The sequence below is a fragment of the Alligator mississippiensis genome, chromosome 5 (assembly GCF_030867095.1).
Source record: "Alligator mississippiensis isolate rAllMis1 chromosome 5, rAllMis1, whole genome shotgun sequence".
Taxonomy (NCBI): Eukaryota; Metazoa; Chordata; order Crocodylia; family Alligatoridae; genus Alligator; species Alligator mississippiensis.
In genome coordinates, this window is record NC_081828.1 from 135,706,273 (window position 1) to 135,726,037 (window position 19,765).

Sequence of the window (19,765 nt, forward strand, 5' to 3'; positions counted from 1 at the left end):
AAGCCCAAAATAGCTTTATGCATGTGCTGCCCAGTAAATGTATTAGGCTGCTCATTCTGGGAGGCCAAAGGTATAAAGGATGTAGTGAATAGACTATATAAGTGGTGGAAAGAACTCCCCAGAATAGAGGAGACTAGGGATATGGAGATTCCTGAAATCCTTAAGAAGTACTCTTCTTTAGTACCTCCAATAATTCTGTATTTCCTTTGTCTATCAAAGCCAAAGAATCAGGCCTGAGTTACCAAAACAATTTTTTTTATATTGTATTTTAAATATAGGGAGAATTACTCTTCCAAATTGCTTGTTATGTGACTGTCATTATCATCTGTTTCCCTTTCCCCCAAGCCTTATGATATACTTTACTGATTATATAGTATGAATGTAGACTATATTATATTGTGTGACTTGATAATGTACTCTCCAAACAAAGATTATTAGCCTTTTAAATGGCTATTTGACACCATTAAAAAATATAAATAACTTGGGCTAGATCCTGACTTGGTGTAAATTGACCTCACAGAGAACAAAGCTGATTTACATCAGTTGAACATGTGGCCTGAAATACATTTTTAATCCCCAATCTTTTAATCTGCTATATTCTGTTCAGAGCAATTGAGAATCTCATTTTAAAGTGACTGTTACAAGATTTTGTAGTTCTGTTATCTTGGAGATATTTTTTGATTTTGTGTCATTTCCTGAAATGAGCATTAAATAGTAATCCTAACTTTGCAGTTTTAGGATCTATGATATTTTACAGCCTGGTCTGGATGGGACACTGAGATTTATTGCTTGTATTATGTCCAGTGATTTTTCACCTCAGTTCCTTTCTGTTTTTCATTTCCCAAACCTAAAAATAATATTTTTATTAGTTGTTAAGGATGAATTTGAATAAAGGTGAATCTTGAAAGAAACTCATTTAATTTAAAGGAGGGTGGGGAACTAGTCTATCTTCTAAACTGGTACTGGTGGTCACTTCAGTAGGGGATATAAAGCTGCATTTCTGTATCTTAACTTCAGAGTCACATATTATCTAAGAAGTTTCTTTCTAAGCCTATCTAATGATTTTTTTCCATGGACTAGAGAAAGATGGCCAAACATGTGGCATCAGCAACCTCTGTGCGTAGCATGTGGCAGATCATGGAGGGGACAGGCAGCACAGTGGCACAAAGGGAAGGAAGAAAAAAATAGAGCATCAGATCAGGCAGGGAGCATAGAGTTGGGAGCAGAATACAGAGCAGCAGATTGGGTAGGGGAAGGGGATTGGTGTAGCATTTGGGGAGTGCATGAGGTTAATTTGTGGCACACCTACCAGAAAGGTTGTCCCCCATTGGACTAGGGCTTGAGAATTAATAGATTTCCTGATTTTCTTTTAGCTTCTTAACATCTTACATCAAACCCACATTCTGCATTTTAAACAAAAAAAACTTCTGAGTAAATTAAGCTGAAGTTTGATAACTACTTTGATATACTGGTATTCTGATATACTGCTATCTGTAACTTCATAGTGATTTTACCAGAGCAAAGTGAGCTTGGGAGCCTCCTCAGTCTGATTATGGATGAATTTCCAGGATAGTTCATCCCTTTGATTAAAGGCTCTAGGAGAGGAATAACAGAGTTTATAATATATCTGGGTTCTATTTTTTCCTTCTGAATGATCTAAGCCAGATCTTTTTAATGCTCTGTTTTAGGTTGAAGAATATATCCTCCCATCATTAGTTTCTTTGGTCCACAGTCAGAATGGTAAGTATATGGCCACATCAACTAAAATTTCCATGAATTCCACATTTTGTTTTAATTAGACTTCAGTGTGGTCACATGCTTGGCACATTTATTTTCAAGTGGAATGGAGACTCTTCAGCTTGCGGTTGCTCTCAGAAACCACATCACTGCTTGTTAGCCACGAGGTCATGGCTGAGGAGAAAGAGGAGAGCTTTGACTCAAACAACAAGCTTCTGTCTCTCATTAGAGATTCATTGCTGCCTCAGTAAGTATACTGATGCTCTTCTAGCACAGAATATTTTGATACTCAGTCCACTTTGACTGCTTATTTGTTTTGAAGCCTTTTTTATTTAAATAACAAAACTAAAATAATAAATAATGATGAATTGGTGTCACAAACTTCTTTTCTAAACGACTCCCTACCAAACACATTTATTGCTTGACCATCTGTGACACAAGCTGAACATCTGTAGGACACCCACATTTGCTGCTTAGTTGTATTGTCTTCCTGACTCATTTTGAAATGAGGCAGGAGTTTCCGTAGGCTTTGGGCTGTGAACCCCCCTGCTTGCCCAGTGCATTAGGTCAGAACAGTTCTGATCATTGCTGACTATAATGTTTTTCTTCTCTTTTGAATACTATGCCTCTGAAAGCTGTTCAGAGAGTACCATATTTAAATATGAACTTCTAAAAAGGAGAGTGAGAGGGGAATTAGGCCTCTGGGATTCAGGTAAACTTTTCAGTAGTGAAGTAAATTGCTCTCTCTAAATTGCTATCTGGATATGTCTACACCATTTCCATGTTTCTGTCAGGAAGCATACCTTACTGACATTCTCCTGTTCCACATTTTCTAAACCCAGAAATTAGTCTAAAAAGCTGCTTTAGAGGCACTCCACCATTGCTCTCAAGCACTTTAGAGAGAGAGATTTCAAGAGTGGCCACAAAGGACCTTCTTAGGGCAGTTTCACTTGTTCAAAGAGAGAACAAAGAGGTGGGTAGGATATGCTTCTCCATTGTTCTCTCAGGAGTGCTGCTGAAGCAGTATATACCTACCCTCCTTCATTGTCTTTTGTCTGCCTGTTCTAAATTAAGGCAAGTACCCACATCAAGTCTTTAGGAGACCAACAGCAGGACATGTTAGGAGAAAAGCAGATGCATGCCCTTTGTACCAATGGCACTATTCCTGTAATAGACTGGCCTGCAAATTCTGTGGATACTAGGCAATATGCTAACTTATTCGGACGTAGGAATAGTGCAAGCCCTTCCTTTCCCTTCCCATGGAATTGTTTGAAAGTGAATCTGAATGAAAACTTGTTGAGGTTTTTGTCTTCACAAGGTTTGCTCTTATGAGTTTTTCCATGAAAGAAGTTTTAATAATCCCTCACAACATCTTTCCCCTTTGCCAAAGATTCACAGAATTTATAAATACTAGTTCCAAGATTTGAACTTGTATAGTATTGGAAATTTGACTTAAAATAGAGTATAGCCTGTACTAAAATAAATAAATACTGCTTCAATCCTGTTCAGATGAGGAGTCAGGAGCTGTGGGTTCTTTTCTTGACCCTGACACCAATCCTTTTGCAGTCAAATGAATTCCTCTGAGTTAGGTCCCTTGTTTGTTTCTAGTAAAGACCATAATAATATCCATCCTTGAAAAGCATATCACATGACATATATACACTCAGATTATTAACATTTGAAAGATTTTATGCAAAGATAAAAGTACATTTAATAAAACTGTGAAGCACTGTGATGGAGGATGTAAACATCACTGCAACCCTGAAGGAGTTAACTGCAGTCAGAGAAAACAGTTAGTGCACCAAACTGCACCTGGAGGATAGGCCAGTTCTAAGTAAATGAAGAGTTCCAGCTGTGAGGGATATGTAACTAATTAAAGGACTGCAATATAGAGCTAAGGAACTAAGCAGGGATCTTGAGATCCCTTTCTGAGAAGGGAACTTGGACAAAAAGCCAAGAGGAATGCTCTATGATATTAGACATGGCTGCAGGAATAAAACTGAAGTAGGTGATAGGCCCTAGAAAAGGAGAAAATTGCCAGAAAAGTAGTTCTGTGAACCAGCATTCCAGGTAAGGAACAGGAAGTGCAAACCCTGGGTCCAAGGAAACCGTAAGGAATCTGAGAACACAGACCCTAACTACTTGGGGCTTAGTCCCTAGACTGAAGCACAGAGTAAAGGTAGGGTGTAATTTATGCCAGCAACTGCTGAGCCAAGGAAGTGTATAAAACCCTGGATCTGGGGCTTGGAATTCTTGAAAATCTTACAAGAGACAGACGGCTAAGCCTGTGGTCAGGGGCTGAATGCCATTTGAACTATTGTGCCTGAATACTGCTTGACTGGGTGCCTAAGTTATGAAAGGCAGACCACTGAGTGGCTGTTGGCAGTGGGCTCCCAAAGAGGAGTGCCTTTGTTTCTATGCTCTGCTGTGAGGCAGTAGATCAGGTGATGAGTTGCCCTTCTGCAAACAGCTTGTAGTAATCGAGGCTTGGTTTTGTTTCAAGAAATGAGCCTTTCCAACTAGCTGTGTGGAAAAGGAAGACTTCCCAGTTTAAGTTTTGTTCACCCCTCTTTTTAAGGGGAGCTCTAGCTAGGACTCCTGTATGTCTGCACTTTATACCTACAGAATAGCTGCCCGCAGGTCTTACTGGACTTAACATTAGATTTTAGGTAGTGGCAATGAAGTCATGAAAATGCTTGAACAGAAATAGTCTGTTCTCTGAAGAGAGTACGTATTGAGCACAGCAATTTGCAACTTCAAGCATAGGACAAAGAAGCAACAGAAAAACTTTGCCTAAGCTAAAATACAGTAAGCCACAGAACAATAGCCTAAGTCAAAATACAACATAAAAAGCCAAAAAGACAACAGAAATCCTGTCATAGGTCTTACGTAATCCCGAGGGCAGAGTATCTCCTTGCAGCCAGGTATTTGGAGGGTCTTTCTGCGGATCTGCAGGTCTTAGTTGGTGAGGGTGGTCCCATAAGTTTCATTTTTACTTGGGCTTTTACAGGTGATTTCCCCCCCCCCCCTTTGGATGGCCTGTCTTTCACATATTCCAAGACTCTCTCACATGTTCAGTGCCCACCTCTTGCCCCTTACAGGTTTTACTTTCAAATGTAAACGTAGCTTCCTGCTATCCACTTTGAAATGTAGCCTCCTCAGGGGCCCACACTTGTTACGACTGTGCCAGGTCTTTGCCAACAGCAGGCAATTGATTTAAGCATAAAATTGTCCCAGTGGTAGAATTTTGCTCAATATGCATGAGATGCAAAAGGACTGTTTGAGATTAATGCAGTTAGGCAAAGAACAGTTGCCATCTTCTCATCTGCCATATATATGTATGTCCCATCTACAAGAATGGTAATTCCATGTTAGCAGTACTTCTATTTGTAGATCAGCATGTTAATTTCCCCTTCTGCCTTTCATTGAATGGAAAGTCTTGATTTATTTCAGTGAAAGATTTGGTGTCCTGTCCCCTCAGTATTTGGTGCAACCAGTACAAAATTTTTAGAAACTAATAAAGCAAGTAAAGGGGGTGAAAATGGTTTACATTTAGTAAGAAATTACCTAAATTTTCTTCAAAAACTCAGACTACAAAAAACCTTCATATATGGAAAGGTTATCTTATATTCTTATACGAAAGAAAATAGTATTTTTCACTTACAGATTGCTCTGCACATCCTGGTTCTGGCTGAGATCTGAAGTGATAAAATGTGGTTAATAATATTATTTTGGCCAGCTCTGGAAGCCAAAATCATGGATAGGTTAAAAAAAAAAATGTTTAGATGTCTCAGTGCTTAAAAGAACCCAAGCTCCAAAACCTCTGGGTTCCCATGATACTATTTCTATTTGGGAAATATCAGTAAAATGGCACTTACTAGATTGTAGTTGGAATTTTTCAATTATTTTCATCTGCAAAAAAAATCTTATTCATGTATTTGTGCCTTTGTTGTTCTCTAGTGAAATGATTGTCATGGAAATACACCTGGTGATCATAAGATCATAGGAAAAGTCAGGAAAGGATCTCATGAAGTCATCTAGTCTAGTCCCCCTGCTCAAGGCAGGACAATCCTTGACTAAACTGTTCTAGGCAAATGTCTGTCTAATCTGCTCTTGAAAACTTCCCAGGATGAGGATTCCACAATTTCTTTTAGGTAGCCTGTTCCAGTGTTGGACCATCTTCATGGTTAGAACGTTCCTCCTAATCTCCAACCTAAACTTCCCCTGCTGAAGATTGATGCCATTGTTGTCCCCTACAGTCACAGAGAAAAGCCCGTCTCCATTCTCTGTATTATCCCCCTCCAGGGACTTGAAAGCTGTTATCAAATCCCTCCTCAGTCTTCTCTTCTCCAAACTAAATAACACCAGTTCTTTCAGCCTTTCCTCAGAAGTTTTACCTCCCAAGCCTCTAATCATTGGACTCTTTCCAAACTGTCCACATCCTTCATGAAGTGAGGCCCAAAACTGGACACAGTACTCCAGATGAAGCCTCACCAATGCCTAATAGAAAAGAAGAATTGCTTTTCTTGATTTGCAAGTGACTCTTTTGTTAATATAACACAGGATGATGTTGTGTTTTTTACAACGAGCACACAGTTGACTAATATGCAGCTTATGGTCTGCTGTAGCTTAGCCACTCATTCTGCAGTCTGTGCATGCAGTTTTTCTGTCTCAAGTACAGGACTTTACAATTGTGCTTATTGAGGCTCATCAGATTGATTGATTGCAGACAATTTTTCTAGTTTATCAAGGTCATTCTGGATCCTAGACCTATCCTTTAGTGTTTGCAACTCCACATAGCAAATTTGAAGACATCACTAGGTTAAGCGTGCGCTCAAGTTCATCATCTGCATCATTAACAAGAATATTAATACTGGACCCAAGATAGAACCCTGGGGATACCTCCTCCCAACTGGACATCAAGCCATTGATGACTACTCACTGGGCATGTGTACATGTGCAATTAATATGAAGCAATAATCTCTGGGGTTAATTGCTCCAGAGTTTATTGCTCCTGGGTGTGCTGTTTGAATATATGCCTGGGAGCAATAAACTCCAGAGTTAATTGCTGTGTGAACATGTGACCAGGAGTGCAGCACACTGAGTTGGGTTGGAGCAGCCTTAGCTGGCATGGGGACTGGGGGGGTCAACTTGCCAGCCTGGGGCTGCTCCCCCCAGCTCAATGTGCTGCAGAAGGGCTGGCTGGGCCATGAGGGTGCTTCAGTGCAGGGTTAGCTAGCAGGCAGTTCCTGCACTGAAGCATCCTTGTGCCTTAGCCAGCTAGTCAGTCTACATGTGTGCTGCTGTGGAGTAAATTAGTTTACTCAAGCCTAATAGGGATATACATGTAGCTGTCAAGATGTTTACTGTGTAGTTAATTAGTCTACTGTGCAGTAAACACCTTGTGTAGATGCGCCCATTGAGTACAATGATCCAACCAACTGATAGTGTGATTGGTTGTTTAAATTTTACTACTGTGTCTGTCCTCTCCTATACAGGTATAAAGTGAACTAAAGACACTGTAACTTTAAAGGCATTTTGTTCAGGTTTAGCTTAGCTGTATAGTTCCACTTATACTGGCACAGGAGTGGATGGACATAATTTAAATCATACAGGTATTATAGTGGTATAAACTGTTCTAATTGAACATCCATAAGTTAGGGCAACTGTTCCAAAATTAGGGGTTGCAATCCCACATGGGGTCATAAGCTTCACAGAGCCTTTAAATTCCATTATCATTCTGGCTGCATATCAACTATCCCTCTGTCTGCAGTTACCCCATAAGTAAGTACTAAACCACAGTAACTTCACTCCTTCACTTGCAGGCACACAAATATTTACTGCCCTTCTGATAAGTCTCTGTGATGAGGAACCTGTTCCCTAGTTTTTAAGGGGATATACTATGCCTTGATCTGTATGTTTGCCCAGATTTACCACACTGCAGCTGCTCCAGAGCAACTGTCCTTTGGCTCTCGATTTCTCTGTGATGAGAATTTGGAGTGGGGGGACCATGGCTGCCCTCCCTAGTCTCTCACGTTCCTGAGTGGTGGAAGTGGGGAAAGGGCTGCCTAGTACCAAGCATGGTGAGTCTCAAGCCCAGGGAGATGGCATTAAACTTAATGTGTGACTGCTCTGAAACGCTTCTTACTTTAATACTGCCTAACATTCCACAAATTTAGAATGGTTTAAAGGTAACCTGTAACAGCACTCTTCCGTGAAACTTAAGTTAGGAAAACTTCACCCCATTTTATTTAGGGGGAATGCTATCCTACTTTATCTCACCATGGGTGATGGTGTAGGAGCAAAGAAATTTATTCTCCCTGTAGAAAATTGACCAGTTCTAATAGATATTTTAGTGATTCCTCAGGAAAAAAAAAATAATTTCCACAAAAAGAATGTTCATTTTAGCTACTGTGGGTTTTTTATGTGTTATTTGGGTCAATGAATCACTTTGCAATGAAATTTCTTGCTTGGTAAGCTAAAATTATTGTACCATAAATAGTATTCACTTATTATATCTTTGAAAAAAAAATTGGCATTTTAAGTAGAAGCAACTAAGAACTGATTTTTATCAAGTGCATGGGAGAGTATGACGGTAAGTAAATATAAAGGTAATCTTTTAAAAAAATTCATAGTAGATTTTAAATATTATAAAGTGGATATAGTCTCTGCAAGGTAATAATCACCTTACCTCTATGTCTGCAGAAAAGTTTATGTTGTTACATTTTTGAAGTTGTGTGTCTGAAGTTGGGCCCTAACCAATTTTTACTATTATTTTTGCTATGGATTATGATTTTGAGACATAAATCCATGTTTTGTATAGCAAAGTACGGATTTTGGCAGGCAGTTTTGGAGACTATATAAGCACCCATGCTAAACCACAAGCAGCTTGTAGAAGCATGCGAGTAAATGTGTTTAGTTCAATAGGAGCTCCATAGTGAATTAAAATATTTTTATCTTTTAAAAAATTAATGTATTAATCACACACGAGAAAATGGGTTTTATTTCAGGAAATAAAAACTATATTGAGTAACATTTGGCCTTTTCACTGGATAGACAAAAAGTTAAGAGTAAGTCTTTGTGTAAGGGTCTAGGTTTAGCTCTTGCTTCTTGTTCTTCAAGGTGTGAGAAGCATGTGCAGTTCTCTGAGGATATCATACAAGCTGGTGACAAGCCGTTCCTTTTTCATTTTAGTAGAAGTGAAAATTTTAAAGATAGTATTTTATTCCCTATCCCCAACCACTCCTTCAGATTTTTTTTTCTCAAAATGGTATGTAAAATATGAATGCATTTGATGCCCATATTATGGTAGTCTACTAGGTTTTCCTTCTAATAATCCCCCATTTAAATATTAATTCTTTAAATTTTCCTTTCATAAATCAAGGGCTTTGTCTCTGCTATCTAATTTCTTATTTAGAGTTATAGTATTTATTAATGAGAAGTTCTGTTCTTGAAACGGAACTTAAGCCTCTTGCACTAGTATCTCTTTTTTTCTATCCATCATCTTATATCGTATATGCATCAACTCTTCTTTTTCATAAATGGGCTAAAAAGAACTAGAAATACCATTATTCCCCAGGGAGAACCAAGATGATCAGTTTTTCATATTGACATACAGCACCTTGTTTTCCCTGACAAGGCTTTTGGTTAGGTAGAAAATATTTTGATATATAGTATAGATCTTTTGTTTGTGGAAGTGCATTTATCGAAGAAATTGAAAAGAAGCATTGATTGGAGTTGTTGCATTGTTCAGTAGCATTCCTAGGAGAATGAAAGTTCACTGTATTTAAGAAAAGAAAACCAAAAGTGAAAGAAGTGCTTTAAAAATAAAAGGCTTTAAATTGCAAAAAATTAACAAAGTAAAATATCAAATCACAGCACCTGGTCACGTATAAGCCTCTATACAATAGTTTGAGACTCCTATATCTTGTACCTATTACTATTTTAAGATTCATTGAATAAAATTACTTCTTTATAATTTTATTGCTTGCCTGTCTCAAGTATATATGATGAAACTAAATTGCTCTTTCAGTACTACTGTTGTTGTTTTTAATATTTTTTTGACTTAGTGCCATAAACTGGGAAATAAACATTTATTTCCAGATAGTAGCAGTGTTTAATATTATATAATTCCAAGTAGCAGGAACCTTATTGTTTGTTTTACCAAATCAGTAAAAATACATTATTTTGGAGTGCTGTTTTTCCTTAATACTCTAGGAGTGACTATATTTTAAGCCATTAACAAAGTATATCAGCTACTTGATACACTCAATCTCTAGCTTTTCACCATTAATTTTTCTTTTTGTTGCAGTTATGAACACATTCTGATGGCTCCTGACCCAGTCCCAGTGTATGCTCTAAAACTCTTAGTGGCCCTGAGTGAACACAGCCCAGCTTTTACAAGGTAACACAACATTTTCTTCTCTTTTTTCACTTACTCAGATAACAATTAAGAATTACTCTAGGGATAAATTCAGTTCAACCTGTTGAGATTATGTAGAGATCTGGGTTTGTAGTAATAGTGAAAACAGTTTTCTGTTACTGAAATTCATAGTTCTTAATCTGCTCTACTGCTTTTTTTTTCCTACATTTTTGAATACTTTTAACCCTATTAAATAAAAAAGAGTATAAAATAATGGGAAGATAAAAAATCTTTTTCTGATTTGTATCTTTTTGTTAATCTTTTACTAAATTTTCTGAATTTCTTGTGCTGTCTATGCTAATATAAATACACTAAGGCTAGGAACAGACATCACATTTGTCCCTGGAAAAATTGTTCTTCTGTTTATTCCAGCACTAAAATGTCCTGGGATTGGCATGTACGCACATCACCCTTAAAGTCAGGATTTAGTGAGCAGTTCAGTGCAGTGCCACCTTTCTGCCATTGATTCAATGACATAATCCCAGGATAACTGTTTGGACATACTTTGCAATAACCTGGGACAAGCTGCTACTACTTGTTATGCAGGAAACATTTTTAGGATTTATCTCAGGATAAGAGAATGGGTATCTGTATGCCTGTAGTTTGTCCCAGGATAATATGATCAATGTGATGTCTATTTTCTGTGTGTATATAATACCTAGTATAAAAACACTATATTTGTTTCCCTTCCTCTGCAAGTAGTTTGCACACTGTGCTGCTATGTCAGAACATAGTGTTTGGAATTACCAGTATTTGCCTTTCCCTCACTTTTGACTGGTGAGTGAGATTTTCAGCTCATTCTTCATTTTTGTCCATTACTTTCTAAATCCTGAAAGCAATAGTGGCAGTAACAAAATAGGTTTCTATATAATTCTGAACTTTCTGAAATCAGGTTACATAAAGCTAATGTGAGGTTTCAGCAAGTTATGATCAGAATATTCAGTACAGAGTGTTTAAATTATCCCCAGAAAAGATTTTAGCAGTAAGTAGAGCCTCCCACAAAGGGGGAAAGAGAATTGATCAGCAAAGAAATCTGTCTTAGATGTCAGTATGGGTAAAGGGAGAATGACTGTAAATCAATTCCTTGCAAAGGAAATTAAAACAATAGTAAAAGGTTACATACCCTTATAAATGAAAAGATGAGAAGAAAAGAAATGGAATTGCAAAAGAGTAGAGATTAGAAATAATTTAGTTATGGCTCCAGTATTAAATGAGTATTTGATTCAGTCAGTACAGTTATGTTGAGCATGAGGACAAAAGCAAGATGTGAATTACCCTATCCAAGTTGCAGAGCAAATCTCAGGGACATAGATTCATAGATTTCTAGAGTTGGAAGAGACCTGGTAGATCATAGGGTCTGACCCCCTGCTCCAGGACATTTTGGACTCAAATTGGGAAGGATTGAATAATCTGCATCCAGAATGCTAAAAAAACCTAGTATGTAAAACTGTAAAAGTGAAAACATGGATTTTTAATAAAAATATCAAATTCGGGGTACCATGTTTCTGGAGAACAGCAAATTTAGTACTTTTACTCATGAATTTTACTTATGAAATGTCATACCTATTATCCTGACCCCAGTAGAACGAAAGGCTTTACAGCAAATTTTGAAGGAAATAATTGAAGATATGAGGTAAATAGAAATATCAAAGAATGTATATACTAGATAAACTACTACTAGATATTGGGATATTTACAGCTTTTGCTAAAACTATGCAGTAAAATTAACCATAGAATTTAAATATATTGGAATAAAATTAGGTAATTCATGGTTATCAGTAAAAACCTACAATAACATTATATATTTTACCAACTTAAAATTAAAACAAACATATGATGATACAAAAAATCAAATGAAACAATATGTTATAGTAAAAGAATAGAAAAAAGAAATTTCATTTGAGTTCGGCCTTTATCTTTGTGCAAGTAATGCAAATGCACCCAAGGAGTATAGGACAGGCTGCAAGTTTTTAGAAAGGAATCAAATATTAGGAAGAAGCCCAGTGTTTATCATTTCCAACTAAGGCAGAGATCCATTTTCCTCTTAATTCTTCAAAGAATGTGCAAAGCCACAAATAGTAGTTTAAATCATCTATCCCATTCTTCCCACAAAAAATACCCCATGTCTGAATATGGGGTCCAAGACCACCTACCTATAATGACTATGCATCTCATTTTAGTGAATCAGAGTCTAGTAATACCCTTTCATTGTTTGAGGGTTTATACTGCAGATGGGTGGGTTTTTAGGATAGAAGAGAGTGCTTTACCGATTTTAAAAAAGAAGTTTGAGAAAATCTCACTCTCTGCATATCTGTCTGCATACTGGCATCTTTTAGTTCTTAAATGTGTATCTTATTTTAAATATAGGGGGAATGTTGGATCAGTGACTGTCAGCACATTTCAAGCAGGAGGGGTCAGGTGGCTACTGTGGCTCTGGCTCCAGTCCCTACCTGGCATTGCCCTAAATAGATCATGATCTGATTTAGCATGTTTATTTGACTTATATTTAGTAAACAAAACTTAAAAAGTTAATGTTAATTTTATGTTTCAGTAGCCACAAGTATTTGAACTGAAATATTTGATTAGGAAAATAATTAAATACAGCAGTTAATGTGGTTTAAATGTTATTCAAAGCTTTATGTGGAAAGAGATTATTTGTATTGGAATACTTGTATAAATGTAAAGACAAACACAATAGCATGTACTTCCCTTACATTGTTTTTTTAAATTTATGGAAAAAAATGAGGGCACTGAAAACTGTTGACGCTAATTTTAGCACACCCAAAGTACTTTGCATGATATACCATGATTGTCCACTCATCTACTTTAACAGAGTTTAACTCTCTTCCACTGAGGTCATTTTGGCACCTCCAGTTTCACTGTCGCTATCTATAGAATCACTTGCACTATTTATTAGTTCCATTTCAGTATCGGATTGAAGCAAATCTGATTCAGAACTACTTGAACCATATTCTTTTTCAGTAAAGGATAGTTTGACCAATGAGTCTATGGGCAAGGGCAACCTATCATCACACTGCATCTTCCTCACTAATTGTGCTTCTGACTGATTTTTCAGAAGGAAGAGATTTTGAGAGAGGTGCATTCGTTTGTTAGTCTGTTCCTCCTTTTTTGTCTTGATTGAGCTGAAAACCTTCCAGTTCCATTCACAAGAAGTAGCTGTTGGTGGAATGCTTAGGATCCTTAGAGCAGCATTTCCCAACCTTGGGAAACCTTCTTGCCAGCCAGAAGGCATGTTGGGCTGGAGCTGTATCCCCTGCTTGGCTGGAGCCATGCTCCCCGTCTGCCTGTGTCCACAGCAGCAGCAGATGGAGGGTGTGGCTCCAGCTAGGCAGGGGGTGTGGCTCCAGCCCAAAATGCCATAGCACACCAGTTGGGAAACGCTGCCTTAGAACAAACCTGTACAACAATCAGGTGTTACAGTGTCTCTTCTCACATGGTGAAAGGGATGTAGTCTCTGCTGCCTGCCAAATGATGTCTTTGCTCCAAAATGTTTCTTTTGTGTGGTACTTGGCAATGTCTGTCATCAGGGATATTTCATCAACATTGGGGACATTCTTAGTTACTTATAGAATTGTATCGAGAGCAGTAGATAATTAATCTTCCGATTAAATGTTGTCCTCTGTGTTGAGAATCCAAAAGGTTTGCTGCCAGATGAACTGGATGAGAGCAAAACTCAGATCTCTTAGTAAACATTTGTTTTACTACTACTTTTTGGATAGAGGTGAAGAAGGCAAAAGCTCTATTAGACTTTCATTCAGTTGTCTGAATATCTCTGGAATATTTGAAAGGCTTGGTGTGTCTCCTTCAAGTTTCTTGATAGCCACTAGAAACTGGTAGTAGCAAATTGAATGCTCCTTGAATTCGAATCCAGAACACATTGTTGTCAAAAATCTGCTTCTGAATGTTCACGGGAATAATCTCGGGTGCCGTGTTATCTATTGAAGCACAATACAAACAGTTGTTTGGGCACAGCAAACTATGTAAACACTTTGTAGCGGAGCCCCATCTAGTTTCTCTTGGCAATAAAAGTGCACTTTCCTTCCCCTGCTTCTCTTTCTGTAGTTTCTTCAAAGTCTGATTAGCAACATGATGATTGTTGAATACCTTCACAATCGCTTTGCAGTTTGCCAATATTGTCTTCATTGTATTCACACTTACTATGTCCTTTGCCAGAAGATTCAAACCATGAGCAAGACAGCCAAATACTATTAAATGAAGATACTTTGCCTTTAATATTTGCCATGCAGCTTTCATGTTACTCAAATTATCAGTTATAAGGGCTGGTACTGTGGAGGGACCTGCACTTTGTCTCTTCACTCAGTAATTTGGCTATGTATTCACCTCTATGACAAGAAGATTTGGTAGCAATTGCTTTCAGGAATATTGGTTCAGGTGTTGCTAACATAATGTTCAATAAAGGATTTCTTTGTATATCAATCAGTCCATCCATCTGACATCAGAGTCAAAGATTCTGCTTGACCAATCCTTTGAATAACCGTTGTTTGAACCCTGTCATACTCTCTACCTGAGAGAGAATATGATGAGCGATAATGTGACGGTAACTTATATGATGAGTGAATTCGTTTGTAATGTTCCTTCCAATATTGATTTTCAGTTATGGAAAGAGGTGTACAACTTGCAAATATAGCTCAAGCTAATGTCTCATCTGCTTTTTCTTGATCTTATTTTGACGTTTTGTCCACAAAGCTTGATTAAAAACTTGACTATCTTGAACAGCTACTCATGGTGGATCACATATGTGGTGACAGTGATCTTGAAAGTGAGGATCCTGCTGCTTCTTCCCCCAGACCTGGCAGCCCAACATTTTCATTGCCCATATTTTGCAAATCTGCTATTACACTTGAGCTACCAAGTTCCTGCAACAAAAGCGGGGAAAGATTTTTATCTTAGCCTATTCTAGTCTGGCTTCATCCATCAGAAGGAGGAGGAGAAGCATCAGGGAGCTTGCTTCCCCACTCCCTGCCAGAAAGAACACTCTGCTGCTCAGTTGCCCTGGGACTGCAGAGCCAAAAGGAAGTAGTCTGGCCTTTGCCATCTGCCAGAGGACTAAGCTTGCTCTGCTGGGTTGAAATAGTTAACTATTTATCTATTATGTAATTTAAAAAATATGTTGTTAAGCCTAAGCCACTTTAGGTGTTTAGTGCAAGCAGAAAAGCAGGATACAAATATTTTAATTTAAATAAACAAATAAATAAATAAATAATAGTCCAGAGTTGCATTAACAACTTTTAAAATTGTAATGTTTTACAACAATGTACATGCTAGTGTATACTGTGCCTTGTTTTACATATTAATTTGTTTACTTGCATAGGGTTTCTGAAGTAGACTTTTTCTCAGATGATGTTGTTCCACCACTTCATTGTATTAGCTTTCTGTATATGGCTTGTACCTTTTCAGGACAGTTTCTACCTGTTTATCAAATGTTCTTCATTCTTGTTGCATTGTTAGCATACTCCTGCCCACAGTATTTACATCTACCAACTTCCTTCCTTCAATGACTTGAACTTCACTATAATGATGCCATCCATACACCAATTTTTTCCTTATTAGGCATTATTATGGCTACTTCAAAGCAAAAGCACTAAAAAACTAACAGATCTTATGCAAACACTTCCAACTTCCCCAACTCAAGAAAAGAAATGAGACACTGCTCTGTGTTTGCTGAAGTGAAAGAAAAATTAATCACAGTTTTAGTTCTGGTTTTGCTTTCACTTGCAGTTTGAGATGAAATAACAATTTTAGCTTTGGTTTTGATTTGACCTGCACAGCCAATTAGGTGAATTCATAACTTGATTTTTGGTTTAGATTATTATGTGAATACATTTACCTTCCTGTTTACAAATCAATAAGATGTATTTGTACTTTCTCTCTCACTTCCTAGGGATAATTACCTGAAAAACATTAATTACAACTTTGAAACTGCCAGGCTTGCCTAATTTTGTATTGACACCCATTCATTGTTACTAATGAATTTTATGAAACAATGCGTTTTTAGAAATGGAAAATTTCCCACAGAAAAATAAAGCACGGGAAAATTTTCTGCCCCACATCTCTGGTGAGGCCACATCTGGAGTACTGTGTTCAGTTTTGGGCCCCCCGCTACAGAAAGGGTGTGGACAAATTGGAGAGAGTGTAGTGGAGGGTGACAAAAATGGTGAGGGGACTGGGACACATGACTTATGAGGAGAGGCTGAAGGAACTGGGCTTATTTAGTCTGGAGAGGAGAAGATTGTGAGGGGGGGAATATAATTGCAGCCTTCACCTGCCTGAAATGGGGTTCAAAAGAGGATGGAGCTAGACTGTTCTCAATGGTGGTACATGACAGAACAAGGAGCAACGGTGTCAAGTTGCTGCAAGGGAAGTTTAGGTCAGATATTAGGAAGAATTTTCTCACTAGGAGGGTAGTAAAACACTGAAACAGGTTACCTAGAAAGGTGGCAGAAGCTCCATCCTTGGAATTTTTCAAGACCTGGCTAGACAAAGCCTTGGCTGGGATGATATAGTTTGGGATGGTCCTGCTTTGAGCAGGGGATTGGACTAGATGACTTTCTGAGATCCCTTCCAACCCTAACTTTCTATTATTCTGTGTACCAATTTCTGCCTCCTGAGTCTTGGGGTTCGTGGGAGCACCAGCAGGTTGGGGGGAGCACCAGCGGCCAGCCGGTGATGGAGAGCCAATTTCAGGGAGGGCAATAGCACTCTCCATGCCCCTCTACCAGTCGGAGCGCTTGCTGTCAGGGTGGGCACCAGCGCTCCCAGAGGGGCACGTGTCACCTATGCTTGTGAATGACTGAATGGGAGTACTTACAATGCAGAAAATTAGGTATATATATGTTGTCTCTGCAGACAGAAGCCTATTCTATATGCAAGGCAGTCACTGAAAAGTGTGGCTGACCCAAGTAGTTTGTGGCAATAGACATCTTTGACACTATAGAGCATATTGTAATATTCCCGTGTATTGCCATCTTATGGAATTTATTAATATGCTGTAAAACCCTTCTGCTTCCCAGTAGTTTTGTGTGTGACCAGTATTGTAATGAGTGACTAGCTGTTTCAGTGTCTCTTTTTTGTCAGAGATGTAATATTGAGAGAGAGAGAGAACCTGATAGGTAGAAAGAAATCCATGCAAGTATTTGTAGACTCTTATCTTGCTTTTTATTTTTATGCTATTTTCAAAATATGTTGGTGAAATTATTTAAATTTAGAGCACTAAGTCATTGATATGTCAGGAACTCATGGCAAAAGTTTCACTAGAGGGCACTAAATTAACTGTAGTTTTTATGTTTCTATTTCTTGATATTGACAAAAATAAACAATCAATGTGAAATAAGCAAATTCTGGTTATGAAACATGCATGTTCATATGATGGGAGAATAAATTTTTGATGATACATATTTGTGTTTGCAAACTGGTAAAGGAAAAAACTCCTCTCTGTAATAGGCCTTGGGTTAGGCTTGAGATAGAGTGAATGGTATTTCCTGTTCATGCTGTAGAGATCAAACATCAGGGAAAGCTAGAGAAAGCCTATCTACAAAAGTATAGAAGGCACCTTGGGGATGGAGGAGACAGGTAGGGAGCCTAAAAGGTACCCTTGTAGGGCAATAAGCCAGGTCCTTCTTTCACTTCCATTAAGTCTTGATTAACTTCACTGAAGTAGGTTAAATTATACTAGCAGAAACTTTAAGTGAGGATCGCATCCTCGTGCACTCACCTTTTTCACTATGAGTAGGTAATAATTCTTCAATTGTTACTCTCTCTTTCTTGAACCTAATGTAATGAACAAAGACTGGAAACATAGTCACATTTTTTCCTTTGGCTGATATCTGATCAGTTGGTTGTCATAAAAACAACTAAAATATTGCTTATACCTTCTCATCTTTTACGTGCGACCATAAGCACTGCTGCAATACACTAAATAGATTAAAATGAACTAGAAAAATCGCTTGAGTGGTTTGAGATTTTTGAACAATTTGAATCCAGTAAATATAGTACTTAACTGCATTTTTATTATCTAAATTATATTTATACAACTATGGGATTATGTTTATTGTGCAAATAAATGGTATGATTTTTTTCCTATTGTTGAAATAAATCTATTGAGCTTCTAAAACTTTATTACAATTCATAAAATGTCACTGTAAGTAGAGCTTTGGTTATGAGGGTAATACTGTGGCTCACCATCGTAAGCTCTTTTTTATCTGAAGAATTTTTTTTGTGTTCATGTACTTAATGTGATTGGATAGCAGACACTGGGATTGCAGATGCTGACACTCAACCTTGTAATGTATTTACAGTTGGGTTACATTCGTTGTGTTTATGACACTGTTGGAAAATAGCTATTGAAATTCTGGGTGGTTTATAACCCATATTTATAAATTATTATTATTTTTAATTCTACTATATCTGATAGTAGTATTTGTGAGTAGATCCTCATGGATTATCTATAGTGTCACTTGTACTGAATGAATAGCACCACTGAGAAGCACTCCCCACCCACCATCTCCCACAACTAGCACTGCTCTCATGTGCTCCATCTTGAGTATGTAAATTGACATGCACTCAAGGTAGACCCAAGGCAGCCACATTGCCTCATTTCTGGGATTTGGTAGGGGCTGAACAGAATGATTCCACATGGTGTGTTGTTCAATATAGAGGTACTTTGTAGAACAGATTTTCTTCAGTTCCTTTTACTCCTGAATGTCCTTTCACATTATTATTTTAATATATAATGATGGATATCATTTTCTACTGAGTCAGTGGTTTAACCAGTTTTATACTTCTCCCACAATAGCTGCCTCCTCCTGGAATATCTTTCTTTTATGACCTACATAATAACCTAGAAAAATGCACTGCTATGGTAGTAGAACTGAAGAGGTAAATAGATACCTTTTTCTCATGTAAACCTAGAAAACTAGAGGTTGCAGAGGCCTCAGGAAGTCATCTAACTCCACCCTCCTTCTCAATGAAGGATCGTCACTGTCTAACTTTCCAAGATAAAAGATTCCATGGCTTCTCTGTTCCAATGCTTGATCATCCTTGTAGTGAAAAAAATCTACCTTAAATTTTCCTTGTTGAAATATGAAGCCATTGTATCTCATCCTGTCCCCTGCAAACACAAAGAATTCTCTATCACTATCCTCTGTATAACCACCTTTCATGTATTTAAAGTCTTGTCAAATACCGTCTTTCAGCTTGTAAATCCAAGTTTCCCAGAGGTCGAATAATTTTAGTTGGTCTCCTTTACATTCTTTCTAATTTATCCTCATCTTTCTTGAAGTGTGGTCCCCAAAATTGGATGCAGTACATCAGCTGATGCCTTAGCAGTGACAAACAGAGAGAAAGAATTGCCTCTCTTGACTTGCAAGTGACATTCTTATTAATGTAGCACCATTGGCTTTTCTGCCACAAGAACATACTCTTGGATCATATTCAGCTTTTGTCTACTATAACACCTTGTTCCTTTTCTGCAGTACTTCAGCCTAGCCACCCATTCCCCAATCCATATTTGTACATGGAATTGTTCCATCCCATGTTGCAAGACTTTGCATTTGTCCTTATTAAATT

The 19,765-nt window shown here is 37.7% G+C and overlaps 1 protein-coding gene across 4 annotated transcripts in view; it reads left to right on the forward strand.

The window, feature by feature from the left end:
* Positions 1–19,765, forward strand: part of ULK4 (unc-51 like kinase 4) — a 468,513-nt gene that overhangs the window by 202,463 nt on the left and 246,285 nt on the right. For 3 of the 4 annotated variants that reach the window (XM_019483511.2, XM_019483510.2, XM_019483506.2), the window contains exons 28-30: positions 1,689–1,740; positions 1,840–1,984; positions 10,049–10,141. In XM_019483511.2, the coding sequence (XP_019339056.1) occupies positions 1,689–1,740; positions 1,840–1,984; positions 10,049–10,141 (290 nt within the window). Of the gene's footprint in view, positions 1–1,688; positions 1,741–1,839; positions 1,985–10,048; positions 10,142–14,917; positions 17,477–19,765 lie in introns of those variants that run through there. The other variant, XM_059728765.1, reaches the window with a different exon arrangement.